An 18,371-nucleotide genomic window follows, 5' to 3' on the forward strand; every position below is an offset into this window, starting at 1 on the left:
CACGTCAGGAGGAGGTGCTAGAGGAGGAGGCTCTTGAGAGGCAGGGTCTCATCCACTGTGAGAAACAGACTCACCCGTCCAAACCCAAAGGATGGACTCAGAGACCCGGAGAACAGCGAAAGTGGGACTTTTAATGACAGTCTTACAAGATTGAGTGTCTGATGGGCAGGCACACCCAGCACGGTCACAACAAGCCACTTATTCCCTACTGTGCAGGTCCCTCCCCTGGTTCCTCACAGGCTGAGTACTGTGGGGGTCACAGTCTTCCCGGGCATCACCCATTGGTTGTTGGGCAGGGGCTGTAAGTGTTTTCTTTAGGGTGGTCTTGTTGCATTTTGTTGCAGCCCACAATGCACTGCAATCCTAGTCAGCTCAGGGGCTCTTCAGGTATTTGATTTATGATGTAAGTAGCTGGGCAAGCTGATAAGAATAGACGAAATGAGCTATTCTGCAGGATAGTAAACGTTCATCTTAGATTAAACTTCTTTGGTTCGGGTGGGGACAACTAAGGGGTGGGGGGAGGCTGACAAGCAGGCACTGGCGATTGAAGCAGGGGCCTAGTATATCCTGTTTCTTCTGTAGTTTGCTGACCTAAGCAACTTTGTCTTGGAAATGGACCATGTATCCATTATTTCCTTCATCCACTGAGGACTGTCTGGGGTTCCAGCAAGTCCACGAAGCTTTCTGTGGCTTGGTTTCTTCCTCTGTGAAACAGGATAACAAGAGTCCCAATTTCAAAGGTGTGTTGTGAGGGTTACATGAATGAATGGGGCAGGCTAGATGTCTTAGACATCAGGATGGGCAGATGAGGGAAATGCTAAGATGTAAAGCGAGGGCAGGGCCTGGGCTGGGCATGGTGGCTGATGGCTGTAATCCCAGCATTTTGGGAGGCCGCGGTGGGAAGATCACTTGATGCCAGGAGTTTGAGACAGCCTGGGCAACATAGTGAGACCCTCATCTCTACAAAAAATTTTAAAAACTGGCCAGGCGTGGTGGCACATGCCTGTAGTACCAGCTACTTGAGAGACTGAGGTGGGAGGATCACTTGAGTCGAGTGGTTCAAGGCTGCAGTGAGCTGTGATCAACCCACTGCACTCCAGGCTGGGCAACAGAGCAAGACTCTCTCTCTCTCTCTCATATGTGTGTGTGTGTGTGTGTGTGTGTGTGTGTGTGTGTGTGTGTGTGTGTATACGTGTATATATATACACACACATATATATATAAATAATTTTTTTAGTGGAATTATTGGTGAAATGCATTCATAATTTGACAAGAGAAGGTTGAATTGAATTGAGCACAGCAGGCTGACAGCTGTCGTCATTTTTCAGTTCATGCACCTGGTGCTGAGGTTACCAGAGCATCCGATAGGCCCTGTCCTTGTGAAGCGCACCCTGGTAGGGAGGGATAATATGTATTTTATTATTTATTTATTTATTTATTTATTTATTTATTTATTTTAAATAAAGTTAGGAAGGAAATGGGAGAAGGCAATGGTGAGTGGTTGGCCTAGGTAGTCAGCCTTCTCCCCTCTCCCTGGGAGGAGGAAAAGGAGACCAGGACCTGAGAAGCAGCCAGATGCCTTTGATGTAGCCACCACAGAGGATGGTTTAGTGACCCTCCAGGGCCCAGGCAGAGACCCCAAAGGCAGAGACGCCGGGCCGCCGCACCACTCGGTGACAGCTCCCGGGATGGCAGGCACTCAGAGTGCTCTGGAGGCACCCAGCAGCCAGGTCGTCCCTCTGGTGGCCCTTGTTCCTTGGAGCTCCCACTGTGTCAGCCCACATGGGGGTCCCTGATGCCCATGCACAGAAGCTGCCGGGCTGTTGGGGCCTGTGGGACAGCCAGAGGGAGCAGGTTCCAACATTAAATTTTTTTCAAAATAGTAAAGTCTCAAGATGCTGTCCTCTAAATTCTTGTTTACCTGCAAGTGCAACTCGTAGCTTTATTTATTGCTTTCATCAGAATGAGGAAGAAGTTTCAGCTGCATCCAAGCGCTTCTATATCCCTGAGGTTATTGACTAAAAATAGGGAAGAGCAAGTGTTTTCAGCTGTTTTCTTTTGCGTGTGGACCTATGAGCTCTTTCTACCACTGTCTCCCTCTTTAAAAGACACTTTTAAGTGTTCTCTGGTCACATAAACTCCCCTCCATGGGAATTGATTGATTCAGGAACCAGTTGGATCTTTTTTCTCCTTTTTTTTTTTTTTTTTTAAGACAAAGTCTCGCTCTGTGGCCAGGCTGGAGTGCAGTGGCACAATCTCGGCTCACTGCAACCTCCACCTCCAGGGTTCCAGCGATTCCCATGCCTCAGCCTCCTGAGTAGCTGGGATTACAGGCGCCCGCCAACATGCACGGCTAATTTTTGTATTTTAATAGAGACGGGGTTTCACATGTTGGCCAGGCTGGTCTCCAACTGCTGACCTCAGGTGATCCCCCCAGCTTGGCCTCCCAAAGTGCTGGGATTACAGGCATGAGCCACCACGCCCCACGGGTTTTTTTCTCTAAGACCCAAGTCACAGTGGAATCCCAGGTGGAATAAATTTTGATTGTGAGGCCCCACTGGACTGAAGAGAGTATAGGGGGAAATCAAATGTATTAGAAAACAGGATATTTGAAAAGGGGAGAGGCAGAGCTAGAAGAAAAACACACACTCAGGCGAAAAGAAACTTTTCCACGCAAAGCGCTTTGCAAAATGGAAGAGTGATCTAGCAATCATTTCGTAAAGGAAAAAGTAGAAGTGTTTCCATGAATTCGTTGCAACACAAGAGCAAGCCATTGATTTAAGGTTCTGTGTAATAAAAATACCAGCTTTCAAAAATGAAACGATTGGCTGGGTACCATGGCTGTAATCCCAACACTGAGGGAGGCCGAGGCGGGAGGGTCTCTTGAGCCTAGGAGTTCCAGACCAGCCTGGGCAACAGGGGGAAACCCCATCTCTACAAAAAGTACAAAAGATTAGCCAGGCATGGTGGTGCACGCCTGTGGTCCCAGCTACTCAGGAGGCTGAGGTGGGAGGATGGATTGAGCCCAGGAGGTTGAGGCTGCAGTGAGCTATGATTGCACCATTGCACTTCCGCCTGGGCAGCAGACTAAAAAATAAATAAATAGATAGATACATACATACATAAAACTTTTTAGTGGAATTATTGGTGAAATGCATTCATAATTTGACAAGAGAAGGTTGAATTGAGCACAGCAGGCTGGCAGCTGTCGTCATTTTTCAGTTCATGCACCTGGTGCTGAGCTTACCAGAGCATCCAATAGGCCCCATCCTTGTGCAACTCACCCTGGTAGGGAGGGATGGTTCCCTGTGGTGGGACCGTCACTCCCATAAGCAGGTTTGTGAGATCACAGTGGGCGCACAGAGGAAGGAGCCTTGACCTGTGTCGCATGTCAGTAGCACAGTGGCTCTGAGGCACCTTCAGTACATCCAGCCAAGCTCTCCATAGCTCCAAGCCTGCAAAGATGGTGCTATGGAATCCAGGTGAGCCCTTGGCCTTCAGGAGACCATTGCTGATCTGGTCCTGTTGCTTTCTAGGCTACCAGATCTCTTGGGAGGTGTACGGCAGGAACGACTCTCGTCTCACGCACACCCTGAACAGCACGACTCATGAGTACAAGATCCAAGGCCTTTCATCTCTCACCACCTACACCATCGATGTGGCTGCTGTGACTGCCGTGGGTGCTGGCCTGGTGACTTCTTCCACCATCTCCTCTGGAGTGCCCCCAGGTCAGTAAAATCGTGTGCGGTCCTCCTGCTGTTGCCTCTCTCTTGGAGATTCCTGAGGCTAGAAGTTGATTGACACTTTTATGTGGAAGCCACTAAGTGCCTTGAAAAGGAGGAGTAGCCTCCTGCCAAGATGCTGGAGGGTAAATGGGTGCTGACCCCACTTCAGCCTCATTCTCCAGAGCATTCCACCGTGGCCTCACATCCCTTCTGTCTTCTCCTCCTGCTTTGGCCTCAGAACACACGTTGAAAGTGTTTAAAGCCAGTTCCCAATGCATATCTAAAATATCGTGAATACTTTCAAAACAGTAGCGATGATTCTATTAGTCCCTTTTTCATGCTGCTGATAAAGACGTACCTGAGACTCGACCATTTACAAAAGAAAGAGATTTAATGGACTGACAGTTCCACATGGTCGGGGAGGCCTCACAATCATGGCAGAAGGCAAGGGGGAGCAAGTCATGTATTACATGGATGGCAGCAGGCAAAGAGAGAGCCCGTACAGGGAAACTCCTGTTTCTAAAACCCACAGATCTTGTGAGACTTATTCAGTATCGCGAGAACAGCACAGGCCCCCATGATTTGATTACCTCCCACCGGGTTCCTCTCGTGACACGTGGGAATTGTGGGAGTTACATTTCAAGATGATATTTGAGCGGGGACACAGTCAAACCATATCAGCGATGATGGCGTGTGGTTTAATTGGTTAAAAATGGGTATATACAGCGACCAAGGTTAACACTGGAAGCACATCTGTGTGCAAGTTGCCAGGGTTTTCCTGAGATGTCTTGGACATTGTTCATCCAGGGCAGGGAAATGGGTTAGCTGACCTCCGGAAGGCTGTGCTTCCAGAAACACTGTGATCCACACTACGTCTGGAGCCACAGAGTGGAGTGTTAGAAGGGAAACTGAGGCCTGGCTGCTTTGGCCAAACCCCTGATAACCAAGGTGCAGGGAGGCGCTGGAGTTGCCATTCCTTCATTGCCAAGGCTGAATGCTTGTAGCTGGAGAGGGGTCCTAAAGCCTTGCCCACTCATCCTGGGTAGTGGCTGGAGGCAAATCAGATGGAGAGGACTGCTTTGGGGACTCTGTGTTCTGTTTACTGTGCTTGAAGTTTATCACCATTAATGATTGAAGAACCATTTAAAAATCCGGAGCGCTGAGAAATAGAAAGGAAAGAGCCCACTTGTCCTTCGATTTAAACATTTTCTATTTCAAATTCATTAAAAACTAGATGTGGGAAGGACCCTTGAGATCCTACAGACCCTGCCCCCGCCAATACTGAATCGATCACCAAAATAGTTTCATTGTCCCTGTGCAAGACCTGGTTTCAAACACCCCAAGCAACAGCAAATGAGGAAAGCATTCCTCAGAGACAGTGTGGTCTGAAAGCTGCACTAGTCTTGCATTTTTCTTTTCTTTTTTTTCCCCCCGCTTTTTAGCCCCTTATCTTTCTCTAGAGTATTTTGCATGGCACAGTAATCTAAAAGCTCTCACTTTGAACTCATAGTGCTACAGTTCCGAGTGGGAGGTGCTCTTTGGGGAGCAGCAACTGAAGGGTCTCTCATGTAGGAGTAGGCTTGAGCCACGGGCACCCTCAACGGGAGGCTCATTCAGAACCCACCTTCCACCTTATCCAGTTACCCAAGCAACTGAACACAGGCAGAGCGAGGAGAGTTCTGCCCTTGCACGAGAATGTGGTCGTCTTGGAAACCAGACCCAAGAAGCCTAAGGCTCAAGACCTGATCCTGAGCAGGTGCCACGCTACCTGGGAGCAACCCTGGGCTTGTGCACTCTTCCCTCCACCCCTCTGAGGCCGCGGTAATTATGAAAGGAAGTACGGCCATTCGTTCTTTGTGTGGTTTCAGGAGCCAGGAAGGATTACATTCATTCATCCTTTCCTCATTCAGCCATCATCTGTTAATTACCTACAAAGTACGGAGATGTGTAAGGCATGACACATCCCTTCAGAGTTTCTCATCAAGGAGGCTGTGTTCGCGGTGTGTCTCCTGAAGTCCACCGGGTCAGCCTATTAAAGCAAAAACCATGTACTCATCATGCCTCTGGGGAAGCTGTGCTGCTTCTCACCTTCATGCTTTTGAGAACAAATCCTTTTTTGGTGTTGAATGGTGTCGAAACTGTTTACTTTTGAAGCTGACACATTTGATACCTTTCCTAAGCTGTGACGGACTTTAAATCTCTCCCTTTCCTCCCTGGTTCCTCTCTAGACCTTCCTGGTGCCCCATCCAACCTGGTCATTTCCAACATCAGCCCTCGCTCCGCCACCCTTCAGTTCCGGCCAGGCTATGACGGGAAAACGTCCATCTCCAGGTGGATTGTCGAGGGGCAGGTACGTGTGTCGTTAGACCGGGAGCCGGCATTTCCAAAGAGCAATGTTGGGGCCTGTGAGTGAGTGGCGCCCCTGCAGATGATGGCATGGGGGTGCGGGGGAGATGGGCATGCTTGGAGTGGGAGAAGCAGGGGCTGGAGATAGCCCAGATAGCAGGGCAGAATGTTGGAAGACAAAGAACAAGATGTCAGGCTGGGGTCCTACCAGGTGATGAGACAAGAATAACAAGGGTTAAAATGAAAGTTGTGATTCAAAATAGGTACCCAAAATTGGATAGAGTTGATGATTGAGTTTTTAAAAATTCTGTATCACAATTAGCTACTAAATATACTAATAGGATTAATTGCTTGGTACAGCTTGTGTGTCATTAGCTATGCATTCACTCAACAATATTTTTAGAGACGATTGTTCTATCTGCAGGCACTATTCTGGGTATGGGGGCTATTGCAGTAGACAAAGCTGGCTGAGTTTCTGCTGTCGAGGAGAAAAGTGCCGTCTGGGGAAGAAAGACCTCCAGCTGTGGGAAAGCTGTTATATTTGAGGGACAGCAAGGAGGGCGGGTGCTGGAGGGAGGGGAGCAAGCCCTGGGGTGGCAGGGAGTGAGTCTGGGGAGAGTGAGGGGTGGGTTCCACAGGACCTGAGAGAATGGACTCCCCCGAGAGACTTCTGGTCTGACTCCAGCTGTGCAAGTGCTGCAGCACGCAGAGGTCCAGGACAGCGCCGGGCTTGAATAGGATCACGCTGGCACTGGTGAAACCATGCAATCTGCCAGTTCCATGTTCCAACAAAAGCAGGAGGAAAAAGATAAAGGGCCCAATTATGAGGAGTAGTAAAGTTTCAAAATAGTTATTATCTGTAGTAAAATCCTTGTGGTTTTCATGACTGTACTTGTACTATATTGCAAGACGATCCACTCCTGGAAATTGGCCATAAATTAGGGAACAAATCCTATCTACCTCTTCAAAAGTTTCATTAAGCAAACATTTCTGAAAATCTAAGGAGGATCCTGAAGGCGCAAACCATCTGGATGGGACTGACCCACAAATGGGGCTGGAACAATTATTTACTTAGCAAAAATAGCAGTAGAGCCCTACCTCACATCAAATTAAGAAAATCAGTCCTCAGCCAAGGAAGACTCAATTGGTGAAAGCAACCTTAAAACCCTTAAGATTAACTATAGGACAAGAATCATCATGTCTCATGAAAACCAAGTCTAGTGATTAAAATCCATCAGCAGAAGGCAATACTTTTAGGCCCACAGGAGCACGTGCTGTGGTCTTCGGTGTCTGACAATGCCACGTAGCTGAGGCCAGGAAGCAGCGCTCATTGAGGGCTTTAGAATGTGGTGTTATGCTAGGGCTGGGCGGGCCACAGCGACAGAAATGCCAGCGTCTTCAGGGCTCAACATACAAGAGCTCATTTGTGCATCCAGGCAGGCCTGGGAGTGGACGACGCTCCTTTTGCCCATGTTCCGTTGCCCAGAAGTTGGTCACGTGGCCCAGTGTTGCCGCAGGAGAGTCTGGGAGTGTGGTGTTTCAGCTCACCTGGGAGGGAAACACGTGGAGTGATGTGGGGACCCTCGGCACAGTTTCTCGGCCACAGCATCCTGGCTTTATGTCATACAGCCTGTTTGTTTGTTTATTTATTTTTGAGATAGAGTCTTGCTCTGTCGCCAGGCTGGAGTGCAGTGGCGCCATCTCGGCTCACTGCAACCTCCGCCTCCCAGGTTCAGGCAGTTACCCTGCCTCAGCCTCCCGAGTAGCTGGGACTACAGGTGCCCACCACCATGCCCGGCTAAGTTTTTGTATTTTAGTAGAGACGGGGTTTCACCGTGTTAGCCAGGCTGGTCTCAATCTCCTGACCTCGTGATCTGCCTGCCTTGGCCTCCCAAAGTGCTGGGATTGCAGGCATGAGTCACCGCACCTGACATCTAAAGAGGTTTTACATTTTTAATGTAAAACATCTTAAATATATGCAAAAGGAAGGAGAATAGTAGAGTGAGCCCCCTGGTACCCATCAGTGAAAGTCAGTGATCCTCAAGATTTCGCCACATCCATCCACCCCTGCTTTTTTATTGGCGTATTTTGAAGCATATTTCAGACCACATGTCACTTTGCCCCCATACGTGTCACACGTGTGTCTAAAATACCTGTTCACATGCCAATATGGATGAATTTCACAGGCATAATGTTTAGCAAAAGAAAAACCAGACCCCTACTTGGAGCATATACTGTGTGATTCCATTTATAGAATGTTCCAGAACAGGAAGAAGTACTCTTCAGTGCTGGAATTTGGGTTTTCCTGGGACCCCTGTGGTTACTTACCATGGGGGTGACGGTGATTGGGAGGGGTCCACCTGAGGAGAGGGTGTCTGGAATGGCAGGAATGCTGTCTTTTAATCTGTATCAGGGCTAGATGTGTGTGCTTATTTTGTGTATACACCAGTGGTCTGTGAGCTTGCCTGTGTGTCTTACTTCAGTGAAAAGTTTGGAAGTTTGGCCAGGCCCACACCTGTCATGCAGCACTTTAGGAGACGAAGGCAGTGGATCACTTGAGGTTGAGAGTTTGAGGCCAGCCTGGCCAACATGTGAAACCCCATCTCTACTAAAGATGCAAAAATTAGCCGGGCGTGGTGGCACACGTCTGTAATCCCACCTACTCAGGAGGCTGAGGCAGGAGAATCGCTTGAACCCAGGAGGTAGAGGTAGCAGTGAGCCAAGATCACGCCACTGTACTCCAGCCTGGATGACAAAGCAAGACTCTCTGTCTCAAAAAAAAAAAAAAAAAAAAAAAAAAAATTTACATGAAAATATGGGTATCTTCTCTCATACCACTGTCACACCTGATAAAATTATTGTTATTGTTTTTTTGAGATAGGATCTCACTCTGTCACCCAGGCAGGAGTGAAGTGGTGCGATCTCAGCTCACTACAACCTCTGCCTCCCGGGCTCAGGCAATCCTCCCATCTCAGCCTCCTGAGTAGCTAGGACCACAGGCGTGCGCCACCACCAACTTTTTATGGTTTTGGTAGAGACAGGGTTTTGCCATGTTGCCCCGACTGGTCTTGAACTCCTGAATTCAGATGATCTGTCAGCCTCAGCCTCCCAGAGTGCTGGGATTATAGGCATGAGCCACCACGCCTGGCAATTTGAACATTTTAATATCATCTAATCATCAGTTCACACTCAGATTTCCCCAAATTTTCCAAAACACCTCTTTACAGTGGTTTTGATAAAAGTAGGATTCACATAAGGTTCACACTATTCATTTTGTTGTCATGTTTCTCAAATCATAGAAAAAAAAACACCGTAAACAGCTTTATTGACATATTGTAATTGACATACAGTAAACTGCATATATTTAAGGTGGCCAGTTTGACACTTGTGACTTATACATATACACACACCTGGGAAGCTGTGACCACAGTCGAGATAATGAACACGTTCCTCACCCTCAAAGGTGTCCTTGCAGCCCCCAGTATCCCTCCCTACCAACCCTCCCCATCCCCACAACCACTCGTCTGCTTCCTGTCGCTATAGGTTACAGCTCCCTTAATCTAGCGGAATCCCCCACCCTTTCCCCGCATGCAGTTACCTCATTGAGAAAACCCAGCCAGTCATCCCATGGGACATCTGCATTGGAGATGCACCTGGTTACATCCTTATGGGGTCACTTGACCTGTTCCTCTACCCCCATTTGCCCTGTAAACTGGAATTTCATTGCAAAGGACTGGTAGATTCCATTTCCACTCCTCCCTCCCTCCCTCCTTCCCTCCTTCCCTCCCTCCCTCCTTCCCTCCTTCCTTCCCTCCTTCCTTCCCTCTCTCCCTCCCTCCCTTCCTCCCTTCACCCCTCCCTTTGTCCCTCCCTCCCTTCTTTCCTTTCTGCCTCCCTCCCTCCCTCCTTTCCTCCCTCCCTCCCTTCTTTCCTTCCTTCCTCCATCCCTCCCTTCTTTCCTCCCTCCCCCTGCTTCTCTCCTTCCTTACTCCACATTCCCTCCCTTTTTTACATCCTCCCTCCCTCTACTTCCTCCCTCCCTCCCTTCTTTACTTCCTCTCTCCCTCCCTCCCTTCTTTCCTCCCTCCCTTCCTCTCTCCCTCCCTTCCTTCCTTTCTTCTTCCCTCTCTTCCTCTCTCCCTCCCTCCCTAAGACTGCTTCCCAGTTACTGCAGCAGGTTGGAGGCATGTAGATCTAGTTGCCCCACTTAGGGATGCTAATTTGGGTGGCAGAGCATAGCAGCCTGATCCCTACCTTGTGAATTTCTCCATCAGCTTTTTATCTAATGGTCTCATCCATCCATGATCTTTGCCTGAATTAATTATGTTCTTAGGATATTCAAGATGATAATTTTCTACTTCTATCAATCTTCCCTCATTTAGCTGTTGGAACTCTGAAAAGAAGCATCTCCCCTCATCCCTCAGACTATTTAGTTACCTTCAAATATAGGAAGGCAGAATAAATGCTTAATTCTTTTCCCTTAATTACCAATTTTCAGGGTGAGGAATTGGTCCCCTGGTTACTTCCAATGTTAAATAGATTTTTCTTTCTTTTTCTGTCTTGTGATCTCTTTTGCTGAGTATCATCATGAAAGCACAGATTCTTACCTGTTCAGTGGGTTTCAGTCACCTGCAGTCATTATTCTTTTTGAACCTAGAATTGGCCCGTCTTTGGCCTTGGGAGGCTTTCGTATCCTGGGGCTCCAGCCTGAGGCTGCACTCTTTGATGACTTCCTGCCTCACGCTGAGATGGAGCCGCGCCTGCCGGGCCTTGGTTTCTTAAGTGTCAAATGCTATTTAAAGACCATAACGAGAGCACCAAGGTGGATGCTTATCGCTCCCAGGTGGTCACTGCTTCGACACCTTCCCAGTAGACAGAGAACATCTTTTCTGAAGCATCATGAATTCATACTGACATTTCCAGTGAAACTTCAGGTTACTGACCTTAAATGTATATGTTATGTTATGTTATGTTATGTTAACTTAATTATATATTTTATTTTATTCTATTCTATTTTATTTTATTTTATTTTATTTTATTTATTTGAGATGGAGTCTTGTTCTGTTGCCCAGGCTGGAGTGCAGTGGTACTATCCCAGCTTACTGTAACCTCCACCTCCCAGGTTCAAGCTATTCTCCTGCCTCAGCCTCCTGAGTAGCTGGGATTACAGGTGCCCACCGCCACGCCCATCTAATTTTTGTATTTTTAGTAGAGATGGGGTTTTACCATGTTCGGCCAGGCTGATCTCGAACACCTGACATCAGGTGATCCACCTGCCTCAGCCTCCCAAAGTGCTGGGATTACCAGCGTGAGCCACCGTGCTCGGCCTAAATACATATTTTAACTATATTTTCCCTTACGCTAAGACTGTGCTTTTTAGGACTCTTGACTCGATAATCTTCTTTATCCTCCTGTTGTATTAAGAGGTTCAAAATTGCATATACCTGTGGTCTGTGAATTTGCCTGTGTATCTTACTTATATGAAAAGTTTATGTGAAAAGACAGATACTACTGTATTAGGAGTTTCAAAATTGTAATCTCAGTGGTATGACTAACAGAGACTACTGAATGAAATTTAAGTATTTGTCCTTAGAATATGTTATACTGTGGAAGTATAATATATTCAGTTTATACCTACAGTTTATATTGTTTATAATGTATTTAGTTTATACTTACAGTATACAAGTACAGTTACAATACTGTTCTAAAGCCACACTGTTCTTTTCTCACTGTGGTTATCTTGATATGGATTTAAGTTCATTCATTTCAGGACTTGTTTTGTTCTTTTGCTTCAATTTTTAGCACTGACTTTGTTTAAAAATCACTTTACATTTTATTTATTTTATTTATTTATTTATTTAGAGACGGAATCTCGCTCTGTCACCCAGGCTGGAGTACAGCTGAGTGGTGCAATCTCAGCTCACTGCAACCCCCACCTCCCGTGTTCAAGCTATTCTCCTGCCTCAGCCTACTGAGTAGCTGGGATTACAGGTGCCCGCCACCACACCTGGCTAATTTTTGTATTTTTATTAGAGATGGGGTTTCACCATGTTGGCCAGGCTGGTCTTGAACTCCTGGCCTCAAGTGATCCACCGGCCTCAGCCTCCCAGAGTGCTGGGATTACAGGTGCAAGCCACCACACCTAGCTCATTTTACATTTTTAAAAATTGTTGGAGGATTTTAAATTTATTTTTGAGGATATAACTCATTTACATGATCTCAAAGTCAAAACTATTTAAAAAGTGATGTTCAGAGAAGTTTCCATTCTTTTGTCCCCTTACCCTGTTGCCTGTCTGCCGCATAGATAACCTTATTTATTAAACTTTTGGCTTATCCTTTTTTTTTGGCAACTTAACTCTCCGTATTTGTGTACTTCCTCTGTCTTCCGCAGAAGGTAGCATATTGCGCCTTGCTGTCTTCCTGTGACAGTGTACCCTGAACACCCCTGGGTATCATGTGTGCAATTGTCCTTTCTTCTCACACCTGCTCAGGTCTGCCTGGTGTGCATGAGGTGGGGCTTGTTTATGTAGCTAGTCCTCTGCTGACAGGCATTGGGTTGTATATTAGTTTTATATCACTGCCATTACAAATCACCAAAACTGAGTGGCTGATACAACATAAATGTGTCATCTTCTAGTTCTGCAGGTCAGAGGTCCAGCATGGGTCTCACTGGCTAAAGTCAGGGAGGCTGCAGGGCCATGTTTCTTCCAGAAGCTCTGGGGATGAGTCAGCTTCCAGGCTCATTCAGGTTGAGGCAGAATTCAGTCCTTGCAGTTGTAGGACTGAGGTCCCCATACTCTGCTGTCAGCCGTGGTCATTCCTGGCTCCTGGAGGTCACCACGGTCTGTGGCTCGGGGTCCCCTTCCTTCATCTTCAGAGCAGCCGGGGCAGGTCGAGTCCTCTCAGACTCTGGCTTTTTCCTCCTCCTTCCTTCTCATCTCTCTGGCTCACTCTTCAGCCTCTCACTTTCACTTTTAAGGACTCGTGATTACCTTGTATTCACCTGGACAAGCTCCCTGATTTAAGGCTCTTACCCGTCATCACATCTGTGGAGCCTCTCCTCCATGTAAGGCAGTGTACTCATGGGTTCCAGAAATTAAGGTGTGGGCATCTCCAGAGGACCTCATTCAGCCTCAAGCTTGTTTTCAGCCTTTTGCATAGTCATTTTGTATTTTTGCCACCTTATCTTTGGGGTAGATTCCCAGGCATGGTTGGCTGGATCACAAGGCAAATGCACATGTAAACTTCCCAGACATTGCCAAATTCCTCATCTGCAGGTTGCTGCATTCCCAGCAGCAACATGTCTATATTTTTGGTCATGAAAAAAAAATTAAAAAATTGAAGTCTAATTTATGACTTCTTTCTTGCATGCCTCTGGTTTTTGAGTCATAGGCAGAAAGGCTTTCCCCACTTTCAGGTTCTAAAGGAACCCAACCACTTTTCTGCTACCAATTTTCTGGTTTCATTTTTACATTTAGAACTCCATCCATTCGGAACTGGTTCCTGTATGTGGAGTGAGGTATGAATCCATTTTCATCATTTTGCAAATAGCTATGTAATTGCTTCAGTGCCATTTATTAAAATGACCTTTTTTCTTTTTCCTGATTTGTAACATTAAATTCCTGTATGCACTTAGGTCTGTATCTGAACTTTTCATTCTTTTCTATTAGCCCGGTTATTCATGCACTAATTCCACATTGTTTCCTTAGAGAGGTTTTAAACCATGCTTTAATATCTGATGAGGCCTCCTTCCCCATAACCAGTGTGCATGCACACACACACACACACACACACACACGCACTGCTTGACTTTCTTAGGACTTTCTTGGCCACTCTTGTGGACGTCTGATGGTGTTGAATTTTTCTGTCCAGGAACATGCTACCTCTTTTCACTTGTTTAAATCTACTTTTCTCAGCTGCTTTCTTCTTGGCAAAGCACTGGGTTCTCTAATCCTGTCTTCACCTGCTCTCAGGCAGAAAAATGAGGGGTGACCAGTATACCTCAAAAACTGTAATGTGAAGAATATGGGCTTTGAATCAGACAGACCTGGTTCCTGGTTCCCCCCTCCTTTTTAACACTCGTATTTCCTAGCTCTTTAGACGTGCTTCTTCTTTGTGAGGCCAAATATCTTTCTGGAGAATGGGGTCAATAGTCCTATCTGTGAGGTTGTCATGAGGATTAACTCACGTGTGCCTATTTTTTTTTTTTTTTTTTTTTTTGAGGCGGAGTCTCGCTCTGTCGCCCAGGCTGGAGTGCAGTGGCACGATCTCCACTCACTGCAAGCTCTGCCTTCCGGGTTCACACCATTCTCCTGCCTCAGCCTCCTGTGTAGCTGGGACTACAGGCACCTGCCACTGCGCCCAGCTAATTTTTGTATTTTTAGTAGAGACGGGGTTTCACCATGTTAGCCAGGGTGGTCTCGATCTCCTGACCTCGTGATCTGACGTGTGCCTATTTTAAATGACATTTTCTGCCTGTGTTGTTGGCATAGAGGAACACAATTGATTTTTAAATATTTTTGTTTCTTTAATAAACTCTTCTGTGTTCTAAGTGCTTTCATAACTATGAACATGTTTAATTCTCATAATGGCTCTCTGGTGGCTGTTATGACCCCATGTCACAGATGAGACATGAGAGGGTTGGGTTACCTGCCCGGGTCACACAGCCAAGCCATGAAGCCGGATTGGAGCCTGCAAATCTGGGAAGTCTGTGGCTGCTCAGCCTGGTGTATTGGTGTTACAGCCAGAAACTTTGAGAATTCTCTTGTTAGTTGGCTAGTTTTCCTGTAATTTTCTGTAAAGAATTCGTATCATCTGTTAATAGTGACAGTTTTTGTTTCTTCCTTAGAATTTTTTATATCCTTTCTTTCTCTTTTATTGTTTCTTCTTATTTGAGTATTTTGTAATCTTACTGGGAGTGCTAAAACCTCTTCTATCATATTGGATTGGGACAGTGATAGAAGACAATCTTTGTTTTATTACTTTAAAGACATTATTTTAAGATTTTATGAGGTATGACATTTACACCATTGATGTAGGCTTTTAAAAAAAATATCCAGCCTCTATTGAGTTAAGTTGATTCTTTTCTAATCCTGGTTTGCTAGGAGTTGGTGTTTTTTAAATTATTTTTTTAAAAGCATAAATAAATTTAATTGCATCAGACTAGTTTTTCATCTATTGAGCTGCCCATATGGTTTTTCTGATTTCATCTGTTGGTAAGGCGATTCATGCTGCCCTTCTGTTTCACCATCCCGGAGCTCCTGAGACAGAAGAAATCTGGTCACGATGTTTGTTTTGTTTGGGGTTAAGATCGTTGCTTCCATGTTCGTAAGTGAACCTGGCCTTTTCTGGTTGTTGGTTTGGCTTAGGTTTTAAGATCGATAGTTTATTTTCTCACCAGTTTTCATAAACAAAGATTGGATTGAGCTTGTGTTCCTTAGCCCTCAGGCGGAGGACCCTTGTGGGCATTTACACGATGAGGTCCCTCAGGCAGAGGTGAGACCCTCATGGGCATCTGCAGGATGAGGTCCCTCAGGCGGAGGTGAGACCCTCTCTCAGGTGGAGGTGACGCCCTCATGAGCATCTGCACAGGGTTCTCAGTGCCTCCCAATCCTGCCACACCTTGTGGGAAGGGAGGCGCCCAGACCCACGAGTCAGTTCGTCAGAACCCCTGAGGCAGGGGCTGCAGTACTCTTCCATTTGTGAGACTTGGAAATGACAGGTCTGCATCTCCACGAAATGAAAGATCTGCATCTCTACTGAGGGTCCTGCCTCAGGGGACCTCTGTGCTGGGCCTTGGAGGTGGGATACCCTCAGGCAGCCTCTCCCTGGCTGCTATTCTCCAGCAGTTCAGAGGTTTTAGTGCCCTAGGGAAGAATGAACGGGGAAAGCTTCCTGCCTTCCCCCTGGTGCCCTTGCCCCTTCCCCAGGCCTGTGTTGGTTGCATACACCCCCCTGGGCTGTTTCTGAGTGTCCGGGTCAGGGAAGCTCCATAGCGTGGAGCCCACGTGCCGGTGAATCCCTGGGGCTGCCTGACTCCTGGGCCAGCTCACAGCCTGCAGCCAATGGTTAAACATTTCACCTGGAATTTCCAATTCCCTTGAAGGGTAATCTTTTCCTTTGATTTCAAAAGTGTTTTAGAGGCCGGGCACAGTGGCTCAAGCCTGTAATCCCAGCACTTTGGGAGGCCGAGACAGGCGGATCACGAGGTCAGGAGATCAAGACCATCCTGGCTAACACGATGAAACCCCATCTCCACTAAAAAATACAAAAAACTAGCCGGGCGAGGTGGCGGGCGCCTGTAGTCCCAGCTACTCGGGAGGCTGAGGCAGGAGAATAGCGTAAACCCGGGAGGCGGAGCTTGCAGTGAGCTGAGATCCAGCCACTGCACTCCAGTCTGGGCGACAGTGAGACTCCGTCTCAAAAAAAAAAAAAAAAAAAAAAGTGTTTTAGAAACTACAGACAAGCCTTAAGAATCCTACAGAGAACTCCCCTTCGCCCAAAGGCCCCATCCATGATTTGCCAGTTTTCCCTAAAAGCCCTTGGTAACAAAAGGCTCCACTTCAGGACATGGGCTGCACCCAGTGGTCTCCTGTGATCTCAGTTATTTCTTGACTTCTGTGACCTTGAAATTTTGGAGACTACAGGCTGGTTATTTCCTAGATTCCCCTTGATTTGGATTTATCCCAGTGTCTTTAGGAGTCATCCGAGGCGATGCATTTTTGGCCAGAATGTGGGGGAAGTGATGCTGGGCGCCTCCTGCTACACCTTCTTGGGTTTGACCTGGCCTTGGCATGTCCTGTTGTTAGTCCAGTAATTTTGCTCACTTGACTGAGATTTCTCCACTCTAAAATTACCCCCACCTCCGCACCACCCGCTTTACAGTTAATCAGTATTTTATGAGAAGATACTTTGAGATTCTCTAAAAACCTCATTTCTGTTTCTAGTCTCATCCACCAGTTTGTCATCCATTAATATTTATTGCTGGAATTAATTAGGGCAATGAGGGCACCAGTGATTTTTTTTAAAAATTCAATCATTTCTTCTTCATTTATCAATTGACCTATTCCTGAAAGCAACAGCTTTCTTCTCATTCATTTTTTCATTAATTATCATCAGTGTGGACGCATGACTTTTTATTTTGGTTAACAGATTTTAACCCATTGCTATTATTGCTAATTTTGATGCTGAACCTTTCCTCCATTTGGCCCATTGGGGGTTGCGGGGGAGCTCTTCCAGCTGGCTTCTGTATTCTTTTGATGCCTCCATCAATCGTTGAACACATCCTTATCTTCTGGCACAAGATGATCTCAACTCATCTTGTTCTTTCTCTCTTCTTTCCCAGCCATTTCTGCAGGGAACCTTGGGTTAGTGCAGTGGAAAGTGGGATTTAGAAACCAAGATCCAGGCAGTCATGTGCTCCTTGCTCCTGGGACATCACTGCTCGCAGCTAGGAAATTACGTATGTCTATAGCTAGTTCGTTTTCTGTATCTAGCCACATATTCTGAAAAGCAGTATTTTACACCATCACCTCCAAATACAATACAAAACCCTTAGTTTATGTGAGCTTCCCCCTTTCTGCATCTGTCCCAGCCCTTCTCTGGCTCCCAGTATCCTCAGTATATTTATTTTTTTGCTGAATTCCACTCTATGTGGCCAGTCTCATGATCAAAGTGGGCTGCCACCCTGCTTGGACACCCTTCTGCTTGGACGCCTTCTTTGCCCAGATCCTGACCTCTGACTGAACTCTTTCACACCCTGCTCTGGGAAGGGGGGGATGATGGCTGCCCTTAAAATTTTTGCATATAAACTTAAGCTATCAAAGTCTAACGTGACTGCACTGTCCTCCTTCCAGGACTTAAGTACAGGACTCAAAATTTCCTGAAGTCCAGTCAAGTCATACTTGTTATATGTCCGGCACGTCAACTGTGTGTCACTTTTCTGTATCCACAAAGGCAACGATCCTTATTGGGGCATCCTGTCTCATAGTGAGTGTTGGCTTAGATTTCTCCACATTTGCCATTTTCTTGTGTGTTTGTTTGTTTGTTTGTTTGTTTGTTTTTGTTTTTGAGATGGAGTCTTACTCTGTCACCCAGACTGGAGTGCAGAGTCACGATCTGGGCTCAATGTAACCTCCACCTCCCAGGTTCAAATGATCCTCAGCTTTGTGAGTAGCTGGGAGTATAGGCATGTACCACCACATCTGGCTAATTTTTGTGTTTTTGGTAGAGATGGGGTTTCTCCATGTTGGCCAGTCTGGTCTCAAACTCCTGACTTCAGGTGATCTGCCCACTTCGGCC

General features: G+C 46.6%; 1 protein-coding gene across 4 annotated transcripts in view; it reads left to right on the plus strand.

The window, feature by feature from the left end:
- The window catches only part of SDK1 (sidekick cell adhesion molecule 1), a 964,538-nt gene that overhangs the window by 772,636 nt on the left and 173,531 nt on the right, over nt 1–18,371 (plus strand). For all 4 annotated transcript variants that reach the window (XM_077996063.1, XM_028845525.2, XM_077996061.1 and 1 more), the window contains exons 21-22: nt 3,537–3,728; nt 5,954–6,075. In XM_077996063.1, coding sequence (XP_077852189.1) covers nt 3,537–3,728; nt 5,954–6,075 — 314 coding nt within the window. The remainder of the gene's footprint in view (nt 1–3,536; nt 3,729–5,953; nt 6,076–18,371) is intronic.

Source organism: Macaca mulatta, chromosome 3 (genome assembly GCF_049350105.2).
Source record: "Macaca mulatta isolate MMU2019108-1 chromosome 3, T2T-MMU8v2.0, whole genome shotgun sequence".
NCBI classification, from domain to species: domain Eukaryota; kingdom Metazoa; phylum Chordata; class Mammalia; order Primates; family Cercopithecidae; genus Macaca; species Macaca mulatta.